General features: G+C 42.6%; 1 protein-coding gene across 5 annotated transcripts in view; it reads right to left on the bottom strand.

The window, feature by feature from the left end:
• STRBP (spermatid perinuclear RNA binding protein) overlaps positions 1–25746 on the bottom strand; it is a 143105-nt gene that overhangs the window by 32633 nt on the left and 84726 nt on the right. For 4 of the 5 annotated variants that reach the window (XM_077283519.1, XM_077283517.1, XM_077283518.1 and 1 more), the window contains 4 exons: positions 22394–22608; positions 11822–11987; positions 8607–8751; positions 203–297 (listed from right to left, as the gene is read on the bottom strand). In XM_077283519.1, coding sequence (XP_077139634.1) covers positions 203–297; positions 8607–8751; positions 11822–11987; positions 22394–22608 — 621 coding nt within the window. The remainder of the gene's footprint in view (positions 1–202; positions 298–8606; positions 8752–11821; positions 11988–22393; positions 22609–25746) is intronic. The other variant, XM_077283521.1, reaches the window with a different exon arrangement.

The raw sequence follows: 25746 nt of genomic DNA on the forward strand, positions 1-25746 counted from the left end.
GGCAGTGCCACCCATGGGGGAAAATGGCGGAAACCATACTGGCTGTACGCCCACGTGGGGGGCAAGTAAATCTACAGTGACGTAACTACTCAGATCTTATCACAATGGATTATAGAGTGCATGAATTCATGAGGTCGTAGAGAAGGTTACAGGGAAACCTCATAAGGCTACAATAACAATAAGGTAAGAACAAATAGCCAACCTGGAACCATTTGGCATGTCGCAGAGACGCCAAGGCGTTCAGGCATTTCTGCCTGTCCAATAAGTCCGGAGGATCTTTCATCGCAACATTTTCTACTGATAAGATGGGACAAAAAAAAAAGACAGATACAATTTGACCAAGGGGATTCTGTCACAGGAAGAGTATGGCAGCATCTGAACAAGCTAATAAGACTCCCAGAGAAACTGAATGGTTCACAAAGTGCACGGCGGTTATATTCTCCAAAAAGGCCATTCAAGTAGTAATGTGCAACACAAAGCAAAGGAGGCATTCACTTCCAGTTTACAGATCGATAACAGCTACGCACCATCTGGGATCTTATTAAAAATGCACAACATGTCTCAGGACGCGGAAAATAGGCAGATAGCACTTCTCGACCGTCCCTGCAACAAAGCGTTCCGGAATCCCTTCCCAAGGGTTGGTGAACGGAATTTGTATTTTTTTTGGGGGGGAGGGGGAAAGAATAATATAAGTAAGTGAAATCGTGTACGGCTGATAGGGTGACCGCGCCGCCTTCATATGGTTTAGTACAGTTAGGTCCGGCCCGTAGCGAGGAGGAAATGAACCCTATAAATCTGTATGGTAAAGATGAACGGCCCGCAGCCATCAGATCCGCCGATACTTCACCGGCACGAGGGCTTTTATCCGTCGGCCATTAGCGCAGGAGGAAATGCAGGAGCTAAATGCGAGGTTAGGTCACTGGGATAACCAGGTGGACGGTGATGGATATATATTAAGGGAGTAAAAAATAAAAAAAATAATAATGCATGTTAATATCTAAGGTTTTTTTCTTCTATAAAGACAAAAACTATGTCAGAGATCTTGCAATGCGATGATTTAAAAAAAAAAAAAATTCATTAAAAAGTTTTCTGGTTTCCAAAAACTGCAGTTTTTGCTTTAAAACACCACAACAAAAATCAGGAGCAGCGAGGGGAGAATCAACACCAGACCCAAGGAAGGTGAGTAAAATACAATTTTTATTTTTTATCCTTTTGGTATTTTTGTTTTTTATTCTGACTTTTCCAAAAATCCAGAGGCAAAAAAAAACTTAATTAATCATTGTTTAGTTTTTTTTTTGCAGATTCTGCTGATTTCACCCTTCAGATTGCAAAAGGGCAAGATCCACAACATAAATTAATATGCTGCATATCTCATATCCGCAGGGCAGGTCCATTTCTGCAGTGTTCAGACTAAAATCTTAAAACAAAATCCAAAATTCATGTGCAATAATACAGAGCGGATTTGCATACGGAAAATATGCAGCATATCAGTCTCTAAAGGGAGAATTATATGCAGACATGTCTTATATTGCATCAGAATGGTCTGCAAATAAGATTTGTTGGTATTCATTTTCCAAGTTAAATGGAATCTGTCATCAGGTCTTTGCTACCTAATCCTAAAGCAGCATAATATATGGACAGTGACCCCGATTCCAGCGATATATCACCTACTGGGCTGCTTACTGAAATTTTGATAAAATCAGTTTTCTCTGCTGCATATCTAGCAGAGCTCTGAGTGTTAAGCTCTGCATAACCCCGCCCCCCCACCACTAATTGGCAGCTTTTTTGCATATCTACACAGAAAGCAGCCAATCAGTGATGTGGGGGCGTGGCTGTACAGAGCTCAGCATTAAGAGAACTGGTAGAGAAAACTGTGATTTTGTTACAACTGCAGGAAGCAGCCCAGTAAGTGATATATTGCTGGAATCAGGATCTCTGCACCAACATTATGCTGTTCTCAGATGGGGTGTAACAAAAACCTGCTGACAGATTCCCTTTAAAGGCAGAAAAAAATGATGTGCTACATTTTTTTTTCTTCCATGAATTATTATCTTGGTAATCGAAAACAGGTATGATGTATAACCTGTATAATCCAAAATTAAGTTTTGTAACAGCGATCTGACGGCAGGTATATGTGTCTAGATAAAGGAGGCTGATGTATCAAGGTGACGCGTGCCATAAGCTCCGCATAGAAACGCGTGCTTCCCGATGAGTGCGCACATAAAAGAAGATGTGGATTTGATGCATTTATTTTTGGGGAAAATGTCAGATTGTATAATCGTTAGAGACTTGATTAGTGGCGTCTGCGAATTCCGATATTCTCTCTCGCTAATGAAGCTCGCAGGTTGAGAGCGAAGACATCAAAATGAAATCCTGCCTTCTAAAAATGATCAAACGCTTTAGGACTCCATCCATTAATATTGCATTGTTTAGAAAGCCAAAGCCCCCATTGCTAAACGTGCGCTATGAGGAGAGGGGGACGTGCGGATTCTCCGCGTGCTACCCATGAGAAATGTTTGGCCCTGTTGTCAGAAGTGCTACAGACATATTTTCCGCCCTGACGAACTCCGCAGCAGATGTTTGCATTGCATTGTTTCTTGTGAACATGTTCACAGCTCAGATGAGACACTCCCGGCCCCCTTAGTGGGGGATCTAGGCACTGGTTTAAAGGTGCAGTCCAATGAATCAAACACACGGGGGTGCAGGTCAGGAATGGCGATGCCGGTTACGTGCTACAGGAACTTGGAGGACATTAGATAAATGCTTTGTGGTTGTAATAATTAAGAAGTGACCATCTAGTATGGACCTTACAGAAGGTATGGACTGTCAGCTATGGGTTCTGGAAGATCTTACTGCCATTTTTGGGATCCGTTGGGGGGGATTTTGCCTATTTTGTGGAATTAAAGATGATGCAGACCATGACGTCCCAAAAAGGTTGGTGGACCCCAACTTAACACTGAAGTCAACATACAGCTGCAATAGCTATGCTCACATCAATATCAGAGGTTCCTCTCCGATCACCCATCGTGGTCCGTCCAAGGAATGAAACACGGACATCTGAATTCAGTAAGCCCCCTATACACATTAGACTGGCTTGTCTTGACCCACTGATATCGACAGTTTGGCCGATACTCTAATGTATATGGGGACATCGGCCAACTGATTGTTGGGGAAGATGTCAACTGGGTATGTCCAATTTTGACTTTGTTTTCCCGGAGATAAGATGTTCGAGACATTTCTGCTGGAGGCTTTCTCATCATGAACTCTTTAGCGCTTGGTCCGATCAAACAATCCTGTGAATGTGGAAGACGGCCAATATAGCTGTAGGCAGAAGGATAGGACACAGCACTGACATCTAATGAGGCTTTACTCATAGGCTTCGAGCAAAGTAGGTCCAACTGCAAAGGATATATTGATGGTGAGATCTAGATGATTTTCTCAGGGTGAATCTGGCCTTTCACACGAGATAGCTGGTGGACGAAAGTTCGATAGGCAGACATCTCTCCCGACTTCTCCATACACATAGGCGCTCATCTTGGCTGAGAACTCAGGTTTTCAACTGAAAACCAAAGGCTCGACTTTTTAAATTTCAAGTACCCAATCCTTCTCTCTCCTAATGTCATCTATTGGGGAGGGGGAATTGGGAGACCCCATACAAATCTGATGGTCGACTGGTTCCACCAAAATCGGCATGTTTGTAAAATTTAATCTAATCTGCAGGGTGTATATACTCTTAACTACCACCAAATCACATAAAATACAGAATTTATATCAAAGCAATGATTAACACAACTACAAAAGACAAAACCTTAAACCTTAATAAAAGGAAAATGGGCAGTGTGGTCAGATTAGTAAATAGCATGAAAATACACTAAAAATCAGGCAGTATAAAAATCGACTGATGACACTGCCCCAGTACCGCCTGAGGAAGCTGCACGTGAAACGCGCGTCGGGGTACTGGGCAGTATAGTCAATTAGTAAATAGCATGAAAATACCCTAAAAATCAGGCAGTATAACAAAATAATAGGGGCACTGGAATATAGTCCTTACAAATTATCGAAAACATGGAGTTTATAAAACCGCACAATAGCTAATAGTATAACCAGTCCCTGAATATAGATAACTGATGATCCCAATTAACAATCCTATCACTGGGAGATATAAATTTGAAGAGCTACGAGATCCCCTGCATTAGCGCTGATAATATATAAAATATCAATTAAGGCTATACTGAAGACTATACCAACCATGTACCATCATGCATAAAGACCACACTACCCAGTGCCCCGAGCGCGTTCCGCATGCAGCTTGATCAGGGGTTACTGGGGCAGTGTTATCAGTCGATTTTTATACTGTCTGATTTTTAGTGTATTTTCATGCTATTTACTAATCTGACCACACTGCACATTTTCCTTTTTGGGGGGTTTTATGTTTTTTTTTTTTCAAATGGTTTTCTCTATTGTAGTTGTTTTAATAATTGTCTATTAATAAAGTGTAAACATACAATGATATAAATTCTGTACTTTATTTTATGTGATTCGGTGTCGTTATGTATTGTTTTTTTGGTACTCCCTAAATCTAATTAAATTAGGTTATTTTGAAGGGTTTAATTTCCAGTTTTGGCTACTAATGAGCAGGGGGAGTTCTGATCAGAAGATCTGGTCAGTTGTATGAAGCTCGAGCAGAAAATGGCATCATTCCTAGGATCGTAGATCAGGGGGAAAAGGGAACGTACCTGTGTCAAAAGAAAAAAAAAAATTCTCTTATGCCATGTTGAGGACTGACTGGTGGACCAGCTGATCCTGTGACCTGAATGGTCCAGAAATTAAAAAATAAAAAAGGTCAGATTGAAGGACTGCACCTTTAAACTGGGCGTAGTTTGCGAAGCTCATGGATTTAGCAGTTTCATTTCAATGAGAACATCTGCTCCAAGTTCACATACAAATTGGAAAGAAACTACAGTAAATGAGTGGTTATGAAGAACTGAAATCACAAGACTGAAAGGCTGCAAAAATGTGCTAAGATCCAGAAATCATCACTTTTCGGGTATAGTAAAAGTATTTTTTCGGCGGTGAGACTGGTTGGAGGCACAATGGTTTTGAAGATGTAGACGGGCACTGGGAGCTGCAGAGCCGACATATTCCGCTAATCCTTCTAATAGATTTCCAGGGGCTTGCATTGCAGATCGCAGGTGGGAAAATACAGGCTTAGCCTAGATAGGAGAAGCTACAATGCCACGGGCATGGGGGCAGCATTTCTAGCCTCGAAAGATCTGCGAAATAATGAGCGGGCCGCTTACATACGCCGCCGTCTTCCTAAGTGGCATTGGCAGGGCAGATAAGACATTAATTATTACTCATTACTCCTCTGATCTCTGGGCAGTCAGTGCATGCTATAGCTAAGCCTTCCTCCTCGCAAAATGTTAATTTCAAGCATTTAAAGCTTGTTTAACACTCATTAGGAAAGCCTGTTATGTGTGGCGGGGTCCTGGAAGCGCAGTTTTTGTGTCACTCTGTCTATGCAGCGCGAGGATATCCAGGGCAAATAGCGCTAACGTGGAGCATAGTCTCTTCCCCAGCAATAACAGGATGTATGAATGACTACACCGGCCAGCGGACTTGCTGGCCGGTGTAATGTGTTGGCAGCCTGGTACGTTTTAGCTGGCGTTCTTGGCTCGCACCATTACAGCCCTTGTGATGCAGCACGCCGCCGCGGCTCTACCTCCCAGTGCACAGCGGGACATCAATTATGGGATGTCGTTCATTTATTACCCTCCAGAGCAGCATTTTTGTGCAGCCAGTCAGCAATCTGTGTGCAGAATCCTATCCAAAGTACAGATGAAAGGAACATGGGGTGAGGGCAAGAAGAAAACAGACTTGCATATCAGACTGTCTTGTACATTAACATCATTAGAATGAAGTGTCTTCATGCTCTGCTAGGAGGCTAGGCCCAGACTTCTTCAATTTTTTTTTTTTTTTTTTGGATTATCAGCTCTTATGATCGGGGACCAGTTGCACATAGTCTGAATGTATTAAGGCAGAATATATTGGTCTCAAGTCTTTTAATCAATTCATGAACACTATCCGTCTATGCCTGAGCCTTAGTGTCATAAAACAGCAAAATAACAACAACAACAAACAGTGTGCGATTTTGAAGTCAACCTTGTAACAGCCTGTCGTTTTTAGGTCCAAAATTCTGTGCTGATTATTATTTTTTTTTTAATACAGAGGTCAGTGCTCCAAATCCACTACATTAATTATACAGCCTATTGTGACTTCCTGTCGCCACCACTAGAGGGAGCTCATTTCTGCTACAGCTCCATGCATAAACAGTATGCAGTAAGGCTCCCTCTAGTGGTGGCCGGAGACAAATGGAATATTGTGTTTTATGCATTTAGAGCTTAGTTTCAGGAAAAACTGAACTCTGACCCCAAATAATTTCTATACATTGTGGAAGATTTGCTGCTTAGTGGTAGGAAAAATGGGATCACTACAGCCAGACAGATGTTAGGACTCTCCTTTTCTTTAATGTTAGTCTACCAAAATCATGTAAAGCCTTTACACAGAGGTGTAAAACACTGACTATACAAGTGGCCCACTACTACCAAGCACCAGTGTAAGAAGCACAGTGAGAACTGAGCCCTATGGCTATGTATAGAGATACCTAATAGTCAGATCCTCAGACCCTACAACATATACTGCCTTCCCCGGGAGGACCATCAATGGCCACGACCAGAGTACAACAGAAGATGTGCAGGAAGGTCCCGTTACATAACGGAGCGTGACGCCAGCAGAATGAGATAATAATGAGGTCAGCCCATGAAGACACAAGCGTCATTCTGACTGCATGAAATACACACAGGACAGGTCCACTGCACCTACGCTGCTCGGTGTTGTTAGGATATAGATTAGCAGACTCAAAAACCATACCTGGGGAAATATTGGTCAGTTATACCCATGTCATGACGGATGTGTGAATTGAGCCTTCTATAACATAGGGGAATGCAGATACCACTCCTGACCACGGGAGAGAAACGTGCGCCGGGGCTGGAAATCATGCAGTAATTGCTATTGAAGCTTTTACATTTTTTGGACGCACGACGCCCCACGCCCCACGCCCCAAAATCTAAAATATTATTGTTTCATTCTTCAGTCATAGGTATTCCCCCGAAATATACCTCCAACATAGGCTTCTGTCACAGTATGGGCCATTGGCTCCGAAGAAAATCAGACTTGGCCATTAAAGTCAATGGACGGAACACAGACTTTGTGCTGCAGAATTCCGTCCAAGAATCGTCTGTTTTTCGCTGATCCATTGCTAAGGGTCAACGGATCAATGAAAGTTCTGACAGTCTGTGTGTAAACGGATGAGAAGGAATTAGGATGTAAAGAGAAGATGCGGCTGTGTGAATGTAGCCTCAGTGACATGTCCGGGGAGCCCGACACTACAGTGGATGATGCAGAAAGGCCACAATCATTGCTCAGAACTTAAAGAGAATGTATGGGTGATTAGTTTTGTATTTCAATAATGCAAAAAAAAAATTACTCGCACAATAAGTTGATTTTACCACTACATTTTTGGCAAAACAGCAGCAAAATCTGCTGCAAATCAGTACTTTTAACATGTGCAAATGACGTGCTGTACAATTGGATATGTTTGGCTGTTGAAGTCTGCAGCATGTTGCTGAAATTTAGTAAAATCTCGTCTACATTTCTGCTGCTGTGGATCTGTTTGGAAATCCGTGGCAAGATAGGTCTCTCGGGGGGCAAGATTCCTAGTGCAAGCAATGGCGATCGGTGCCATCGATCAGCCCTGGAGCAGTATCTGCATTCCCCTAGTAATGTCTGTAGCGTTAATCATTGGTGGTCCGGGATGCCTCCTAGATGGTCCCGCGGACCTTCCTAACTGACCAACATTTGACACTGTATAGCTGATGTTTGTGGGAAGGACAGAAAGTAGAGGGTGGGGGCTAGAAAGATGGAAGGAGCGACAGGGAGTCCATCTTGCCCAGGTGGGCCGGCTGCCTCAGTTGACATGACAGAGTGTGGCCTGTTGGTCAAAGGTCTGACATAGGTCCAGTGTTGCTTGGCAAGTTTGTAGGGACAGGCTTGGGAAGCTGAAGCAAATATTACAGACCATAAAATGAAGAGGAATGGGGAAGGATGGGGGAGAAGGAAAAAAAGAGAAAAAAAAATAAAGAAAATCATGACCACATTAGTACTATGTTACGTATGACTTACCCAACCTCATAGCTGCTACAAGCACATTAAGAAAGGGCGGAATTCGCATTGGCTAAGGAATGAATAAAAGGTTATGTGATATAGCAGAGGCGGCTCGGGAGGGCTATGCTACCATTCACACTAACGCCATGTTACTTTAGGGCCCAGAACCAGCACTGAGGTTGTGTAGCAGAATCTGTTCAGTACCACAAAAAAAATGAAAGACTTTAAAAAGACAAAATTAGGTAACAGAGTTTACTATCGGAAAGTGATCAATACGTGGGGTCAATGTGCATCTCAGAGACCGGAGGAGGAGGAAGAAGGGAAGCAGGCGACAGGATGGACCTCTAAGCGCTAGACCACCCGACAGAAGAAAGCCCAAGTACCTCCACCCGCTCGCTCCTCCTCTTCCCGGAATGCGGGGGACGTCAGGATCACTTTAAGGGTTAGCTTGGGCTCCTTTGAGTTCTGTATAATCATGGATGCGTCCTCCATGGAGTGCTCCACCTGGTACGCCTCCTCTGTCAGTTTCTGAATAAGAAGAAAGGAGGTTAAACCACTTAAACAACGTCTACCAACAGCGAGAAGGATCAAAAGGTGCGGACGCCGGGCGAGATAGAACAACGCTAACAAGCTATGGAGACATGACAGCAGCCCTGGTGGAAAGGGGGAATCGGCACAGACTGGAGTTTATTGGTGAGCTCTACTAACATGTTTGTTTAAGTTAATATTTACATTCCCCATAGAACAAACGTTTTTTTAAACAAGCTGCGTTCCTCTGTTATTCATCCTGGAAAAGTACAACAGCTGCAGGCTTGGGCTGAGGGAACCATATTGAGTGGTTTTAATTGCTAGAGTTTGTTAAAGGGAATCTGTAAGCATGTTTTTGCTATATAATCCAAGATCACTCTGTTGTAGGGGCAGAGGCCCTGATTCCAGCTATGTGTCACTTACTGGGCTGTTTGCTCCAATTTTGATATAATCTGTTTTCTTTGTAGCAGATCTAACAGTTCTCTGTATGCTGAGCTCTGTATAGCCCCGTCCACACCACTGATTGGCAGATTTTTGCCTATGCACAGTGTAAATAGAAAGTGGCCAATCAGTGGTATGGGCGGGGCTATTCGCAGCTCAGCATTTAGCGAACTGCAAGATCTGCAGCAGAGAAAACGGGGATTTTCATCAAAATGACAGCAAGGAGCCCAGTAAGTGATACATCACTAAAATCAGAGTCTCTCTCCCTACATCATGCTGCTCTCATGTTACATAGAACAAACTTGCTGACAGACTCCTTTAATACTGCAGTGTGTGACCTCTCTGGATTGTATCTGCTCTCTTCCTGTAATCCTCCATGTTGTGGTGATTTAAATATTGGTTGCTGTATTTCCCAAGTAAAACAGATAATTCTTCCATAATTTCTAAATTCTCATGATTCTGCTGAAAGCTGAAATCTGCAACAGATGTCACCAATCTCTTCGTTGAAGTCATTTTTACCTACAAACTATACAAGGATACAAACTGTGTAGATATTCAGCTTACTGACGGGGAAGAATTGTAATGGACGTTTTCAATTACGTAATTTGTTTCCAGGAGGAAAAACAGAAGAACAGCACAATTTAGTACAAAGGAGGCTCCAGGTTTGTTTTAAGGGGAATGCGATTATTTTCTAAAGCACACTATACAAGCTGTACGTACATCGCTGAGGATGGCGACACAGGACAGAGGCCATCAGTTAGTGAAGGAAGGGAGCTGGCTGGCTGTTTTTTCTCTCTTTTTTTAATGGCCTTTGTATTGATCTCAAGCCATGGCGACTTGATGAATGTTCCGTAGGAAGATCAACCTTGTTCAAGTCTAGAGAGGTCCACCAGGGTCTTCACCATTATCTTGATTGTATCAAGCCATCGGGTTGCTGGTCTTCCTCTTCACCATGTTCCTTCTATTCTTCCGACCATGATGTCCTTCTCCAGTGATTGCTCTCTTTGATTGATGTGTCCTAAGCAGGCAAGTCGCAGCTTGGTGATCTTTGCTTCGAGTGACATGTCTGGCCTGCTTTGTTCCTAGAGTAATTAGTTGGTTCTTCTTACCATCTATGATATTGATAACATCCTTCTCCAGCACCACATTTCCAAGGCATCAATTCTTCTTTGGTCTTGTTTTTTTATCGTCCAAGTTTAGCATCCGTATATCACCACAGAAAAGACCGGAGTCGTGTCTTCATCGCCAGTGAAATGTTCCTCGATTTGAAGACCTAGTCCAGAGACTTCATTGTTGATTTGCCCATTCTCCTATTGACTTCCAGTGTCGTCCTTGCATCTTGCGTGATCATCGATCCCAGTAGGTTGAAGCCCTTTACAACTTGTTGCTGTCCATCTCAGATGTGTCCCGGCTGAACCTGGCAGTAGTCAATATCTCCGTCTTGTTTGTGTTGACCACCAGTCCCAGTTCGAGCTTTCCATCTTGACACTCTATAATAAGTCCTTCATTCCACCTACGCTTTTCTGGCAAGTCCAGCCTTCCTGAAAACAACGTCTATATATTTATAAATTGAAGAGAAATGGTGACAGGAAGCAGCCTTGTCACCTTGCTCTACTTTGACCATGCAGGGTCATCATGTTCCGTTTGGACTGTTGCTTGATGTAAAGGTTCCCAATGAGGCTGATCAGATGGTTCGGATAACCCATATCCTTCATGGTATTCCAAAGTTTCTGGTGATCATCAAGGTCGAAGGCTTTGCTGTAGTCGATTCTGGTTGTATTCTTTGGCCTTCTCCCTTCTCCATCTAATGTTAGCAATCACATCTCTTGTTCCTCTGCCTTTTCTGAATCCTGCTTGTTCCTCTGGCAGTAAGGCTGTAACCGTCTGTGTAGGATCTTCAGTAGTAATCTTACATATTCTAATTATATAAGACGGACATTTCAGTATCTTAGCTACAGAAATCAGCCACTTTATACACATCACTGATCTCCTGTGTGGGAACCAAGCCAAAGTGGAGCTTATATTGGGGCACTTTTCTTATAGACGTTGCCCCTATTTCAGAAAACGTCTGCCTACACGTTATGCTCCTTGCAAAAAAATAAAAATAAATAAATAGAAAATTAAGCTTTACTCACCCTTTGGGGTCCAGCACTTTGTACAACACAGCAGCCAATCACTGACGTCATCTTTTCTGCTGATGTGAACAGCATGTGTCGCTGAGCTCAGTGATCGGCTTTAGCGAACGTGACATTACCGCTGCAACCGAACAATAGATGTGCAGCGGAAGAGACACAGCGCTGGACCTCAACAAAGTTTTTTTGAAAAGGGGCGACCTCTTTAATTCAATGAGATATGTATTTTATTTTTGCACTTTGTACACATTAACACATTATATTCTTCATCTAGAGAAATTGTTGAGCATGAATAATAAAAAATAAATAAAACCTGATTGTAATGAGAATAAAACCTTAGTCCCTCTACCTTCTTAATGGATCCCATTGACTTATTGGGACTATGTTAATCTTGCTGTCATAAATACCAAAAAAAAGTGAAATGACTAATGTGAACTCGGCCCTATTTATAATAAAACATTATTAATAATTCCGCTGCCGGCTGATATGGTCCTCACCTGGATCTGTAGAGGGAGGTTTTCTCGGACTGTGTCTAATAAGCTCTCTGTTGGTTTCTCCTTACACAGGAGAACCAGCCCCAGCTCCATATCGTCTTTAATGAGTAAGCCTTTGGCAACGAGGCCAATTCTCATGACTCCACACAGCACCCGACCACTCTCATCCCTGAAATACAAGCAGAGTGGGATTAGACAACCACAGCGGCGGATTCGCAGAGAGCCAATGAGTAAAGATTCACCGTTATTTAATAACTGAATAGAGCGCATGAAAATAGGAAACTTTATAACATATCTCATCAGAGAAATCCGCTTCTTTCTCCTCCAGGACTGATCTTCTGCAATTAACGGGTGAATCTGTAGTCAGTGAAGACAGAATTTCCCATTCCTGAAATAGGAGATGTCAGCTGGTGCATATAAATCTCTATAAAGAGGGGCGGAGCTAGCGGAATTCACAGGCAATCCGCAGAGACCACTCCATAGAACTCTATGAACTCCAACTGTCATCTCCCATCTCAGTGATGGAAGCATCTGCATTCACTTAAGACTCATTTACCCCTGAACTGAGAATAAATGATCTGTCCAGGATGAGAAAGAAGCCGAGTTCTCCAATAATAAATATAACAAAGCTTATTATTGTGATGTATACTATTGAGTTATGAAAAAAGAATAGGAGAACCAAAGTATTGAGCTGGAGCACAGTGTGTAGGGGCACATTCTCACTGTGACCATTATTAAACATAACCTAGGATGAAAAAAAAAGAGCAAATACCCTGCAGTAAGTACCGTATATACTCGAGTATAAGCCGACCCGAGTATAAGCCGACCCCCCTAATTTTGCCACAAAATACTGGGAAAACTTAATGACTCGAGTATAAGCCTAGGGTGGGAAATGCAGCAGCTACCGGTAAATGTCAAAAGTAAAAATAGATACCAATAAAAGTAAAATTAATTGAGACATCAGTAAGTTAAGTGTTAAGTGTTTTTGAATATCCATATTGAATCAGGAGCCCCATATAATGCTCCATAAAGTTTCTGATGGCCCCATAAGATGGTCCATATTAAAATATGCCCCATATAATCCTGCATAAAGGTTAATAATGGCCCCATAAGATGCTCCATAGACACATTTGCCCAATATAGTGCTGCAGAAATGTTAATTATGGCCCCATAAGATGCTCCATAAAGATATTTGCTCCATATAGTGCTGCACAAACGTTATGGCCCCATAAGATGCTCCATACAGACACTTGCCCCATTTGCTGTTGCTGCGATAAAAAAAAATAAATCACATACTCACCTCCCCATCGCTCAGGCCCCGGCACTTTCATTATTCACCTGCTCCTCGTTCCGGGCGCCACTCCGTCTTCAGCGTCTTCTGCACTAACATTCAGGCAGAGGGCACGCACTAACCACGTCACCGCGCCCTCTGACCTGAGCGTCACTGCAGAAGATGCTGAAGACGGAGGGGCGCCAGAACGAGGAGCAGGTAAATATTGCGAGGCGCAGCTTTCCCCTCCCCATTATACTCACCTGCTCCTGGCGCTGTGCAGTCCCTGCTTCCCCGGCGCTGCAGCTTCTTCCTGTAGTGAGCAGTCACCGTTACCGCTCATTACAGTAATGAATATGCGGCTCCACCCATATGGGAGGTGGAGCAGCATATTCATTACTGTAATGAGCGGCACCATGTGACCGCTCACTACAGGAAGAAGCTGCCGGCGCCGGGAAAAGACGTGCAGGGACTACACCAGGAGCCGGTGAGTATAATTAGACAGCCCCCGCTCCCTCTCCCCTGCCGAACCCTGGGTATGACTCGAGTATAAGCCGAGAGGGGGACTTTCAGCCCAAAAAAATGGGCTGAAAATCTCGGCTTATACTCGAGTATATACGGTAAATAGTAATACATGTAAATAATATAGATGACGATGCTTTGATCAAAAAAGCGCAAAAGCTTTCTAGCCACGACAAGGTGACCGCATTGGGACAGTCCTATCTCTAGTATTAAACCTCTTTATGTGCCAGCAGGCCTCAATAGATGGGGGCAGAGTGTGACCCAGGCCTGACTGTTTAACCACCTGCACGTGGGAAGCCCAAAAAGGTACTGTATGTACAAAGTACAAAAAACTAAGGCAAAACCAAAGAAAAGAGCTGCAGCACAGGTTGGTATAAGTGCAGTGTGTGTGGCCATTAACAAACATAACCTTGGATAAAAATTAGGGATTAAAAAAAAAACTAATAAAATGACTATTCTCTCCTGTCCTTACGCCGCCTCCCCAGGACCCCAGTCCTCCATGCCGGTCTTTGGTTCATCAGTGATTGGCCTCATGCTGTCACATGGGGGCAGCGGATGTGATATCAGTGACGTGGATCACCATGTGACTGTGTAAGGCCAATCACTGTCCACAGCAGTGGAACGAAGCGCTGGGAAAGCCAAGGCAATGCACCCTGGGATTTGACCATGCAAATTAGTAAATCTTCTCCAAGAAGTAGTAAGCTGACTCAATGCTGGCGAGGATCACCCAACCTCCATGGAAAGTCTGCATGTAGGTTCAAATGTTGACTTGTGGGCTTGAATCCGGAATGGTAATTTGCCGCTAATTTGCTATATGTACTGTGCGTCTACAGGCAGAAGCTAACTGAGGGACTATATGGACCAAGGGAGGAGCAAAAAATATTTTTTTAAAGGGGTTGTCCAGTCAAAACAAGTGGGTAGGTGATGAAATATGGATTGGTAGGTGTCCAAGAGCTTGGACCTGCACCAGACGGGGCACTTTTATCCCTGTTGTAATGGTGTGGTGGTACGCAAGTCCGACCACCACTTCATTCATTCATTCCCTATGGGGTTGCTGATATTGGGAGCCCCATAGGGAATGAATAGTGCCGCTAATTGGGCATGCGCACTGCCACTGCATTCTAATGAGGATGAAAGTTTCCCGTTCTGACACTCGCGATCACACCTCCATCGATGCGGTAACCTATTTATCGCCACTTTAGTAAATAGGATACCGTCCACCCTACCGAAAATTAGAGGGGTTCCTTAAACAAAGCTAAGGACATGAAACTGTAAGATGATTTCTAGTATTTTTTTATTCATAGCATTTATTATTTCTTATATTACCCCTCTGCTGCTGCAGAACATCTTGATGAAAGGTAACACGGGAGAGGAAACTTCCCAGAAAAGTGCAGCTCATCTACAGCATCAGGTTCTGGCATCAGAAAGTGACTTTCTATCGTCAGGACGTGTTGATGGAAATGGACGGCTTTGTAGCATGTCGGTGCAGTATACACCTCATATACATCAGTGCCAACAATCCTCTGGAGGACGAGTGAGCACATGAAGCTCCGCATAGAGATGCACATTAATAATTGCTGTGGGCGAGGGACTCGTCTATTTATACGCCGGTGTGTCGAGACCTAAAATGATCCTGAAAATGGTGCATACCACTCTGAGCGCTCATTGCTGAATTTGTCAGTAATTGTTTCCCTTATTTGCATTCTTAAAGCCGTCTGCAGAGAGTCCTGAATTTAGGAAGGAGCTGGGTCCATAAAGGAGGATAATAACCTCTCTGACTATTGTGAGAGGAGTCATTAAAATGAGCGGAGCGCGGGGCTGGCTCGGAGGGATTATACGGACAAAAGGAGCGGCAAAGAAGCCAAACTGTAAACAAGAGCGCCGCCATCTGTGAGACTAGCATTTATTTCAAGTTGAGAGATTGCAGTGGGTTACTAAATCCCACTGGGAAGATCATTCTACCTGCGCTCTGAATAATAGGCTGCTCGCGAGGTGGATAGTGCTTAGCCTGCAGGAAGCGCAGCGTGAGGACGCCTCTAAGTACACCAAACCTAGACGCGCGTCTGCTGGCTCAGCAATGTCCCTCACTTAGGCACAGAGATGAGCGACTCACAATCAGGCATATTAACATTTATTTAGTAATGCAAAATAAACACGCACACAAAAAATATATACATATATAATTACTTGCCTGGGAAATCAACCGAGCGGCAATTAAAACATTTATTAAACCCTTTAAAGGGAACCTGTCAAAAACGTTTACCTCTCCTCCCCTCCAAACCATTAAAGACCGTGTAGCCCTTTAAAAGATAAACCAGCTGATCCCTTTAGGACCCCAAAGTAATGATCCAGTTGCCAGAAATTGTGTTTTAAAGCGGTGTTTGGAAGTGCATTGGGGCGTGACAATGCACTTACTGCTTCTCAGCCTTAGGGTGCGATCAGACGGCCGTATAAATCGGACTGAGATCGGAATAGACTGATCAGTGGCTCTCCTGACCCGAGCGTGACAGATTCATGTATTTGTATGCAGCTGTCACACTCGAGAAACTGTCGGCCAGTCTGTGCACTACGTTAGGATCTATGCGGCTGTCTGACTGCACCCTAACCCTGTATTCCCTAACTAGCGGCACCGTCTCCTGGCTGATTGACATGTCTGCTTTGGTACTGCGCTGTCAATCAGAAACACTGTAGGTAGGAAATACAGCGTGAGGCTGAGAAGCTAGAAGTGCATCGTCACGCCCCAATGCACTTCCAGACAACTTCAACACGTGCTTTCTTGCTGCCCGAGCAGTTCTTTGGGGAGAGACCAAAAATGGAGAGCGCGTAGAAAATGTCTAAAACACTACTAAATATGGTGAAAGTCAAGACAGTTTTTTAACCAAGGTCTACATGCAAATGTAATTTTCACTTTTGCAAGCTATACTCGGTCATACATCTTTCCCTATCAAGATTCAGAACTAGTAAAACATTGTAGGAGAAGATATCCCCCATTAAAAGGGGAAAAAGATGACTTAAAGTGGACCTATGATTTTTTGAGAAAATCATAAAAAGTGACAGTAGTTGGAATTCTAAGTCTTTTCTCGAACACATATTAATAACAATAAATGATGGGGGGGGGAACTGGTCCTTACAGGAGCTGACTGGCAAAAGGAAGCCAAGTACTGACAATAAGAGGTGAAAGGATTTACCGTTGTTGTTGCGACTTCTAGCCTCCTCCATTCCCCCTGCTGCTCCATAATACACAGGAATACATCATACATACCGTAACTACATCCAACATGAAGTCATCCACAGCACAGATCTTCCCTGTATTCGCATGCTGCACACTCCTAGTTTCCCCCATACACAGTGGTACCTTCCAGCTCAATAGCAAGAAGTCTCATAAAGCTGTCACAATAGTGAGACAGTGGAGAAACAGATTTTGTCTTATCTCTCTTAAAAGGGACAGGTTTTTTTTTTTATCTCTAAATTACGGTAGATGAGATTTTTTCCACCACATCATATATATTTTAGAAAAATTGGATATTTTTGTCTCCTTTTCAAGTTTTCCAGGAGGCGATAGGTTCTCTTTAAAGCATTTTCCAAAGAGGTTTATGAGGCTGAAATTGGTAAAGGATAAGTTCACACTAGGCGTTTTTGCTTTTTTTTTTTTAATGCAAATTTTCAGCTGCGTCCGGCAGACCCATAGACAATGAATGGAGAGAAGGTCTGGCATGTGCATCTCTGCTCCCGTCAAGATGAAATAGGTAAATACGTAGTTTTTGCAGGAATGTTCAAGTCAAGATAGAAAAATATTTCTCCCTTTAGTCAGAAATCACAATGAGGGTGTTCTAAGTGAAAGATTGCTGCCATATCCTTGTATCTTTGTGACAACCGTTGAATGGAGTATCTGGAATACATTATGGGCCTCGAAAAGAAAATCATCTTATTGCACAATTGTGTAAATGTAGGCGGCAGTAAACGCAGAGCCGAGAGTCACGACAGGTATATTGTGAAATCTAGTGATGATCCGCTATAAAGGGCGGTGAGTGACTTACATTAGAAGAAACTAATAATATCTGGAAATCGTGGGCTCCAAAGCTTCTCATTTTTCTCATGAAAATTAACAAGTTTCCAATCATGTTCTTTCCCATTGAAAATAAAACATTTTATATACAGTGGGGAGAACAAGTATTTGATACTCTGCCGATTTTGCAAGTTTTCCCTCCTACAAAGAATGGAGAGATCTGCAATTTTCATCGTAGATACACATCACCTGTGAGAGACAGAATCTAAAACCCCCCCAGAAAATCACGTTGTATGATTTTTACATAATTAATTAACATTTTATTACATGAAATAAGTATTTGATACAATAGAAAAACAGAACTTAATATTTGGTACAGAAACCTTTGTTTGCAATTACAGAGGTCAGACGTTTCCTGTAGTTCTTGACCAAGTTTGCGCACACTGCTGCGGGGATTTTGGCCCACTCCTCCATAAAGATCTCCTCCAGATCTTTCAGGTTTCGGGATTGTCGCTGGGCAACATTGAGTTTCAGCTTCCTCCAAAGATTTTCTATTGGGTTCAGGTCTGGAGACTGACTAGGCCACTCCAGGACCTTGAAATGCTTCTTATGGAGCCACTTCTTAGCTGCTCTGGCTGTGTGTTTCAGGTCATTGTCATGCTGGAAGACCCAGCCACGATCCATCTTCAATGCTCTTAACTGAGGAAGGAGGTTGTTGGCCAAAATCTTGTGATACCTGACCCCATCCATTCTCCCTTAAATATGGTGCAGTAGTCCTGCCCCTTTGCAGAAAAGCACCCAAAAAGTATGATTTTTTTTCCACCACCATGCTTCATGGTTGGGAGGGTGTTCTTGAGGTTGTACTCATCCCTCTTCTTCCACCAAACACGGCGAGAGGAGTTGATACCAAAAAGTTCTTATTTGGTCTCATCTTACCACATGACCTTCTCCCATGCCTACTCTGGATCATCCAGATGGTCATTGGTGAACTTCAAATGGGCCTGGACATGTGCTGGCGTGAGCAGGGGGACCTTGCGTGCCCTGCAGGATTATAATTCATGACGGCGTAGTGTGTTACTAACGGTACTATTTGAGATTGTGGTCCCAGTTTTCTTCAGGTCATTGACCAGGTCCTCCCGTGCAGTTATGGGCTGATTCCTGACCTTTCTCAGAATCATCCTTACCCCATGAGGTGAGATCTTGCATGGAGCCCCAGACCGAGGAAGATTGACAGTCATCTTTTGTTTCTTCCATTTTCTAATAGTTGCGCTAACAGTTGTTGCCTTCTCACCAAGCTCCTTGCCTATTGTCTTGTAGCCCATCCCAGCACAGTCTATAATTTTGTCCCTGGTGTCCTTAGACAGCTCTTTGGTCTTGACCATGGTGGAGAGGTTGGCATGTGATTGAGTGTGTGGACAAGGGTCTTTTATACAGGTAACGAGGTCAAACAGGTGCAATTAATTCAGGTAATGAATACAGAAGAGGAGGCTTCTTACAGAAAGACTAACAGGTCTATGAGAGCCAGAATTCTTGCTGAATGGTTGGTTGGTTGGTTGGTGATCAAATACTTATTTCATGCAATAACATACAATGTGATTTTCTGTTTTTATTGTTAGATTGTGTCTCTCACAGGTGAAGTGCACCTACGATAAAAATGACAGACCTCTCCATTCTTTGTAGGTGGGAAAACTTGCAAAATTGGCAGAGTATCAAATACTTATTTTCCCCACTGTATATTTATTATATATTTTATTACCTAATATTCCTAGAATATACATATAACACACCGCTCATATACACAGTTAAAACTGTTCAGGACATGAAAAAAGCCTGGTGATCAGATTTATTTTTGCCTGTCCTAGTGAGACAAGGGGTGTACGGTAACGCCTCTTTTTCCACTGTATAAGGACACTTAAGTCCATTTTGCAGGAGCAACAAACTCCAAAAGGTCCGTTACACTTGACCTGGGAAGAGCTTAAGGGATTGATTATCAAGTCCTTAAATTCCCAAACAACTTTTCCAAAGTGACATTTGGAACTTGTGGCTCTTATCCAAAAACGCTGGTGGTCCTTGAGAATCTGACATTGATATCGGTGTAGTACTATTCAGTTTTCCAAGCCCCCTAAAAATACTAAATGCCTTGGTGATGATACAGGTATACGACCATCAGTAGACTAAAGCTTAATGCCACACACTCCTCAACATTGCAAAACCAAGACGGAAAAGTCATGAAATTATGGAAATCACCGGATATAGACGTGCAAATGATGAAAAAATGGAAACAAACATCTCAAATTAATCAGTATCAAGTATTAGCGTCACGTGCAGAAATCTCCGCACTTACACGTCTTGGCTGCTATCAATGGTCGTCTGAGGAGTAGTCTGCTGCGCTGAATGCACTTGGGCAAATCATCAAGATCCGCTGCTGGCAGCTAAAATTGCAATTGCTCAAAAATGACATCCCAGATGTGCTTTATTGGAGACAAATCCATGGACATTGTACCACATTTAGGCCTCACAGTGTTACAAGCAACATGCGGCCTGGGGTGGTCCTGAATTGATCCGTTCTAGACTGCAAGTGAAATGGGACATCACATAAAGTCTAAGGTGCCTACACAAACCATCAGAGGGCAATGGAGGCTGAAATGGAGGTCTATCTTCTCCAGCGATCAGTTCCACTTTTGTCTTGTACACAATGATAATCAGAATTTGGTCTGGAGACCACGTGGGCAACCATGAAGAAACCTTCATGAGGACACCTCAGCCTGGTCCTAATCCTGGGATTATGGTGTGGGGTGACATAACATACGGTAGCCGGACCTCTAGTCTTCATTCCAGGTACAGTAACAGCACAGAATTACAGTGATTGGTGGTGGAACCAGTAGTACGACCGTTTCTCCAAAGTGTCCCGGGAGTCGTTTTTTCATCACGACAACACCAGGCCGCATGTTGCTCGTACTACTGTGAGCAGCCTGTGTGGCCTAAACGTGCTCCCATGGCTGCAGTGTCTCCAGACTTGTCTCCCATTGAGAACTTCATTACAAAGTGAGCTGCCAGCAGCGGATCTTGATGATTCCTGAGCCAAAGTGCATACGGCACAGCAGAACATCCCTCAGACGACCATTAACAATCTCATTGATAGCAGCCATCACCTTTACGTGGGGGATTCCTGCGCGTGGGGCTCCTACTCCAGATTGAATACACTGAAGTTTTGTTTCCAGTTTTTCATCATTGGCAGGTCCGTAACACGTCTATCCATCTTGTGACTTCAATTATCCCACAACTTCACCTTCTTGTTGCTGCAATTTCAATTTGGAGGAGTGTGTTTACAGGGCTACATAACACGCTGCCAGCGGCCATAAGTGACACTACATTTATTTTGACAGACCTTTTATAGCAAAGTCATCCTTTCAAAGCTTTGAAAAAGTGTTTACTACCAGAGAAGCGAGAACTAAGTGTAATTTCTACTGCACCCGGGGGCACCGTGTAAATGTGCAGGAGACAACCACTGAACTCCCAGGATTAAAAGTCCGACAGGACACATTTCATGCCTAGCTGCACCAGACAGCCAACACACGGAGTTCAGTGATGGCTGCCGCCCCGGCTGACCGGTCAGCGCTGTAAGGTCTGTTGCTAAGAAGCAAATATTCCATCTCTGCACTGCTCTGACCTGGTGTGGAAGTGGTTGATGTCTATACTGGGTTTTCTCATGGCCACGAAGGAAATTAAATACTAATAGTATGGCATAATGAAACAATGGTGGCAGAGAGTCCATCAGTGTAATGGGAGATAACATTTCCATGCATGTTTCCCTATAAACCTTTTTAGAAAAAAAACGCCCAAAAGCAAAAAATTAACATGTTCTAAAAATAGGATAGATGCAAAACCAAAGAGAAATATACATAACCCCATGCAAATCATGGCCAGACAGGACAGTTTGCAATTAATGAAACTTAGTAGTTTAAAAAGCAAATTCAGGACTTTACTTTTATTGAACTAATAGTTTCATCGGGAATGTATCCCTAAGGTTTTATTCTACCCATTCTGAGGGAGACATAATATAGGGGCAGAGATTCTGATTCCAGTGCTGGGTCACTTACTGGGCTTCTTGCTGTAGTTCTGATATCATCACTTTTATCACCTGGACTAAGTCTAGAAGATCAGCAACAGATAAAGTCCTGTTTTATTAAAACTACAGCAAAGAGCCCATTAAGTGACACATACCTGGAATCAGGGTCTCTGACCCTACATCATGCCGCTCTTAGATAGGCTAGAAAAAAACATGGTCAAATAATCTCTTTTAAGTTGGTTTTCCAATGTATGTTACTAAAAAGGGGTATTCCAGCAAACCTATCTACTTGGACGAATCAGGGGGTCTCAGACCATCCCTCCACAGCAAACCAACCAAAAGGCTGAGCGGAACAGTGGTCAAGCATGCACGATACTGATCCATTTATATCACAAGTGCTCATCCTTATAGGTGGGGTCCCAAAAAATTATACCGCCAACCTAAAAGGATAACACCATAAAAATATCAAAGATCGTAAAAAATTAAAGCAAAACTTCAATATTTTTTAGTCTCCAACCAAGTCTGTTCTACTAAATACTTGTATTCAGTATTTGTATTGTTTAGCACTTGTTTTTTTATCATTCTGTATAGTACTGTTCCGCCTTTATATATAAGAATAAACTGACAGCGCTCTCATTTCCTTTGACTTTTACGTAAAATATTGTCATTTTTTTCTGTACCCGGGAGATGAGTGCAGACCCTACTTACACAGCATTTTCTTCCTTTTCCTCCGATTTACTTTGCAGGTCATTTTCTGTCGAAGGTTTAGTGCGCTCATCCATCCAATCGGAGACGTGCTTCAGGGCACACTCCACCGTGGATACCATGTTCTGGACAGCCTCCAACTCTTCTGGAGATGGGTATATGGTAGAGTGTTTCGCCATGACATGGCGGTCATCATTAGCAAATGATCGAATGGATCTCTGTGAAGGAATGCAAAAAGATCAGAAATAATTCATCATCTCTGATAATCAAACAAACACTAATATATAAATATATATATATATATATATATATATATATATATATATATATATATATATATATATATATATATAGAGGGCTGTGGAGTCGGTAAGCCACAGTTGCGACTCCGACTCCTGGATTTTATCAGGTTCTGGCTCCGACTCCTTCATAAATGGCCAATTCGTAACAACAAATTTACTGTTGTAAAATTATTGCCAGGTCGTACAACTGATATAGTGGTCAGTAATACTGTTATTCCTCATGTACTCACAGTTAACTGATGCAAAGTTTGTTGAAAGGATAATACTTCTTACAGTCTTCCTCTTCTGAGTAGCAGCTGTGAGATGCTTGGAAGACGCACACCTAGTAAACATCTAGTCTAGAGGAGGAGCTTTAACTATTAAGAATTTGCAACACATTTTCACTTTCAGTCATTGTAAGTAGGGGGGTTGGGGCACCATGAGGTTAACCAAGTATAAGATTAGATAAGGGCAGTGTGGAGAACAGCGACACACAAGAAGTAAGAAATGTCTCTATCTCCAGCAGAACTGCTTATCACTGTTGTTCATAGTTTGATAGAACATATATATTTGAGTAACATTTATAAAATTCATATGAAAGTTCAATTATGAAATATTAATACATTTTTTTTAAAGCTGGAGTCGGTACAGTTCTACCGACCCCAACCAAAACTAACACAGACTCCAAGACTCCGACTCCACAGCCCTGTATATATATATATATATATATATATATATATATATATATATATATATATATATATATATATATATATATATATATATATATATATTCATTCCACCACTATAGTGATGAGAAACACCTATGTGTAGAGACACCTACAGAGTACATTCATTTAAAGGGGACTTTTCACTGGATTTTTAAAATTTAAACGGAGTCCCTCCTCCATTTGCCGCTGCTCCTCTGATTCTGGATCAGTTTTTCTTTTTTTTCTGTGCCCTAAAATTGTGCCCCCTAGTAATAATGATGCTAATTTTCCCTTCAACAAACTGGGCGTGAGCCACAGAACCACTCTGGGGGCGTGGCTGTTTTGATTGGTCAGCATCAGAGGAGAAAAGGTAAATGCCCACACAGAAGTCCTGTGGTATACGCCCAGTGGTTAATGAGAAATGTTACACCATTTCTACAAGGGGTCATAACTTAAGATCAGCGGGGCACAGAATAAAAAGAAAAACAGTTCCATAATCAATGGAGCAGTGACAATTGGAGGAGGCACTCAATTAAAAATAAAAAAATCCAGTGAAAGGTCTCTTTAAGGAGGTTTACAAATATATATATATATATATATACACTTGTATATATATATATATATATATATATATATATATATATATATATTTAACAAAGAAAAGGTGTCTGCTGTCTGTGAAGTGCTGCCATTAAAAAGATAGTATTCTTTGTAAGCTTCCAACTGAAGAAAATAAACGCACAAGAAATTGACACATTGGGGATATCGAAAGCACTCCACAGGTCGGTTTACTCTGCGTGAAAAAAAATTAAAAGAAGCACAGTGGGCATTGGATTCCTATAAGTCCAACACACTTTGCTGAGACTGTAAGACCAATATATGCAGCATCAAAAATGCTAAAAAAAAGAAAAAATGGATCGACCGGAAACACAGCGGGTGAAATAAGTATTGAACGCGTCACCAATTTTCTAAGTACATACATTTCTAAAGGTGCTACTAATATGAAATTCTCAACAGATGTTGGTAACATCATATGCAATCCACATAGGCAGAAATCACAATAGATCTTCAAAAAGCCATGAAAATCATGACACCAGCTGAAAACAATCTTGCCACTTAGTGAAAAATATCAGCTAGTTCAATTGATGGCCCTATAAAAACGTGTCTCGTTACCAAGGTGTCACATAAGAAACATCTCATGATGGCTAAAAACCAGTGACCTTTTTCAAGACCTTCACAACCTTATTGTTGCAAACATACTGGTGGTATTGGTTACAGATACATTTTTAAACTACCGAAGGTTTTAGTGAACATTGTTGGGGGCACAATCCTGAAGTGGAAAAAAAACATTATTTCACCCTAAACTGGCCACGACCCAGTGCAAGATTTCAGACAGAGGAGTGAAAAGAATTATCAGAACAGTTGTGCACGAGCTAAGTAGCACCTGTGGAGAGCTACAGAAAGAACTGGAATCAGCAGGTACAATTGTTTCAAAGAAAACTATAATTAATGCACTCAACCTCCATGGCCTGTATGCACGCTCACCACACAACCTCCATGGCCTGTATGCACGCTCACCACACAACCTCCATGGCCTGTATGCATGCTCACCATGCAAGACTCCATTACTGAAGAAAAAGTATGTTCAAGTGCGTTTAGTGTTTGCTTCAACAACATTTAGACAAGCCTGTGAAATACTGGGAGAATATAGTCTGGTCACACAAGACCAAAATTGAACTCTTTGGATGACATAATACTAGTGATGAGCGAGTATACTCGTTACTCGAGATTTCCCGAGCGTGCTCGGGTGGTCGCCAAGCATTTGGGCATGCTCGGAGATTTTGTTTATGTTGATGCAGCTGAATGATTAGCGGCTGCTAGACAGCTTGAATACATGTGGGGATTCCCTAACAAACAGGCAATCCCTGCATGTATTCAGGCTGTCTAGCAGCCACAAATCATGCAGCTGTGTCGACAAACTAAATCTCCGAGCAGGCCAAAATACTCTGAGAACACCCGAGCGTGCTCAGGAAACATCGAATCTACTATATAATTGTCTAAGGGTCACTTCCGTCCTTCTGTCTGTCGGCAACTTCCGTCACGGATATTCATTTGCCGATTGGTCTCGCCAGCTGCCTATCATGGCTGCCACGACCAATCAGCGACGGCCACAGTCCTATTAGTCCCTCCCTACTCCCCTGCAGTCAGTGCCCGCTCCATACTCCCCGCAGCGCAGTCACCGCTAACACAGGGTTAATGCCAGCGGTAATAGACCGCGTATGCCGCGGGTAACTCACTCCGTTACCGCCGCTATTAACCCTGTGTGACCAAGTTTTTACTATTGACGCTGCCTATGCGGCGTCAA

This window comes from Ranitomeya variabilis, chromosome 2, assembly GCF_051348905.1.
Source record: "Ranitomeya variabilis isolate aRanVar5 chromosome 2, aRanVar5.hap1, whole genome shotgun sequence".
NCBI lineage: Eukaryota > Metazoa > Chordata > Amphibia > Anura > Dendrobatidae > Ranitomeya > Ranitomeya variabilis.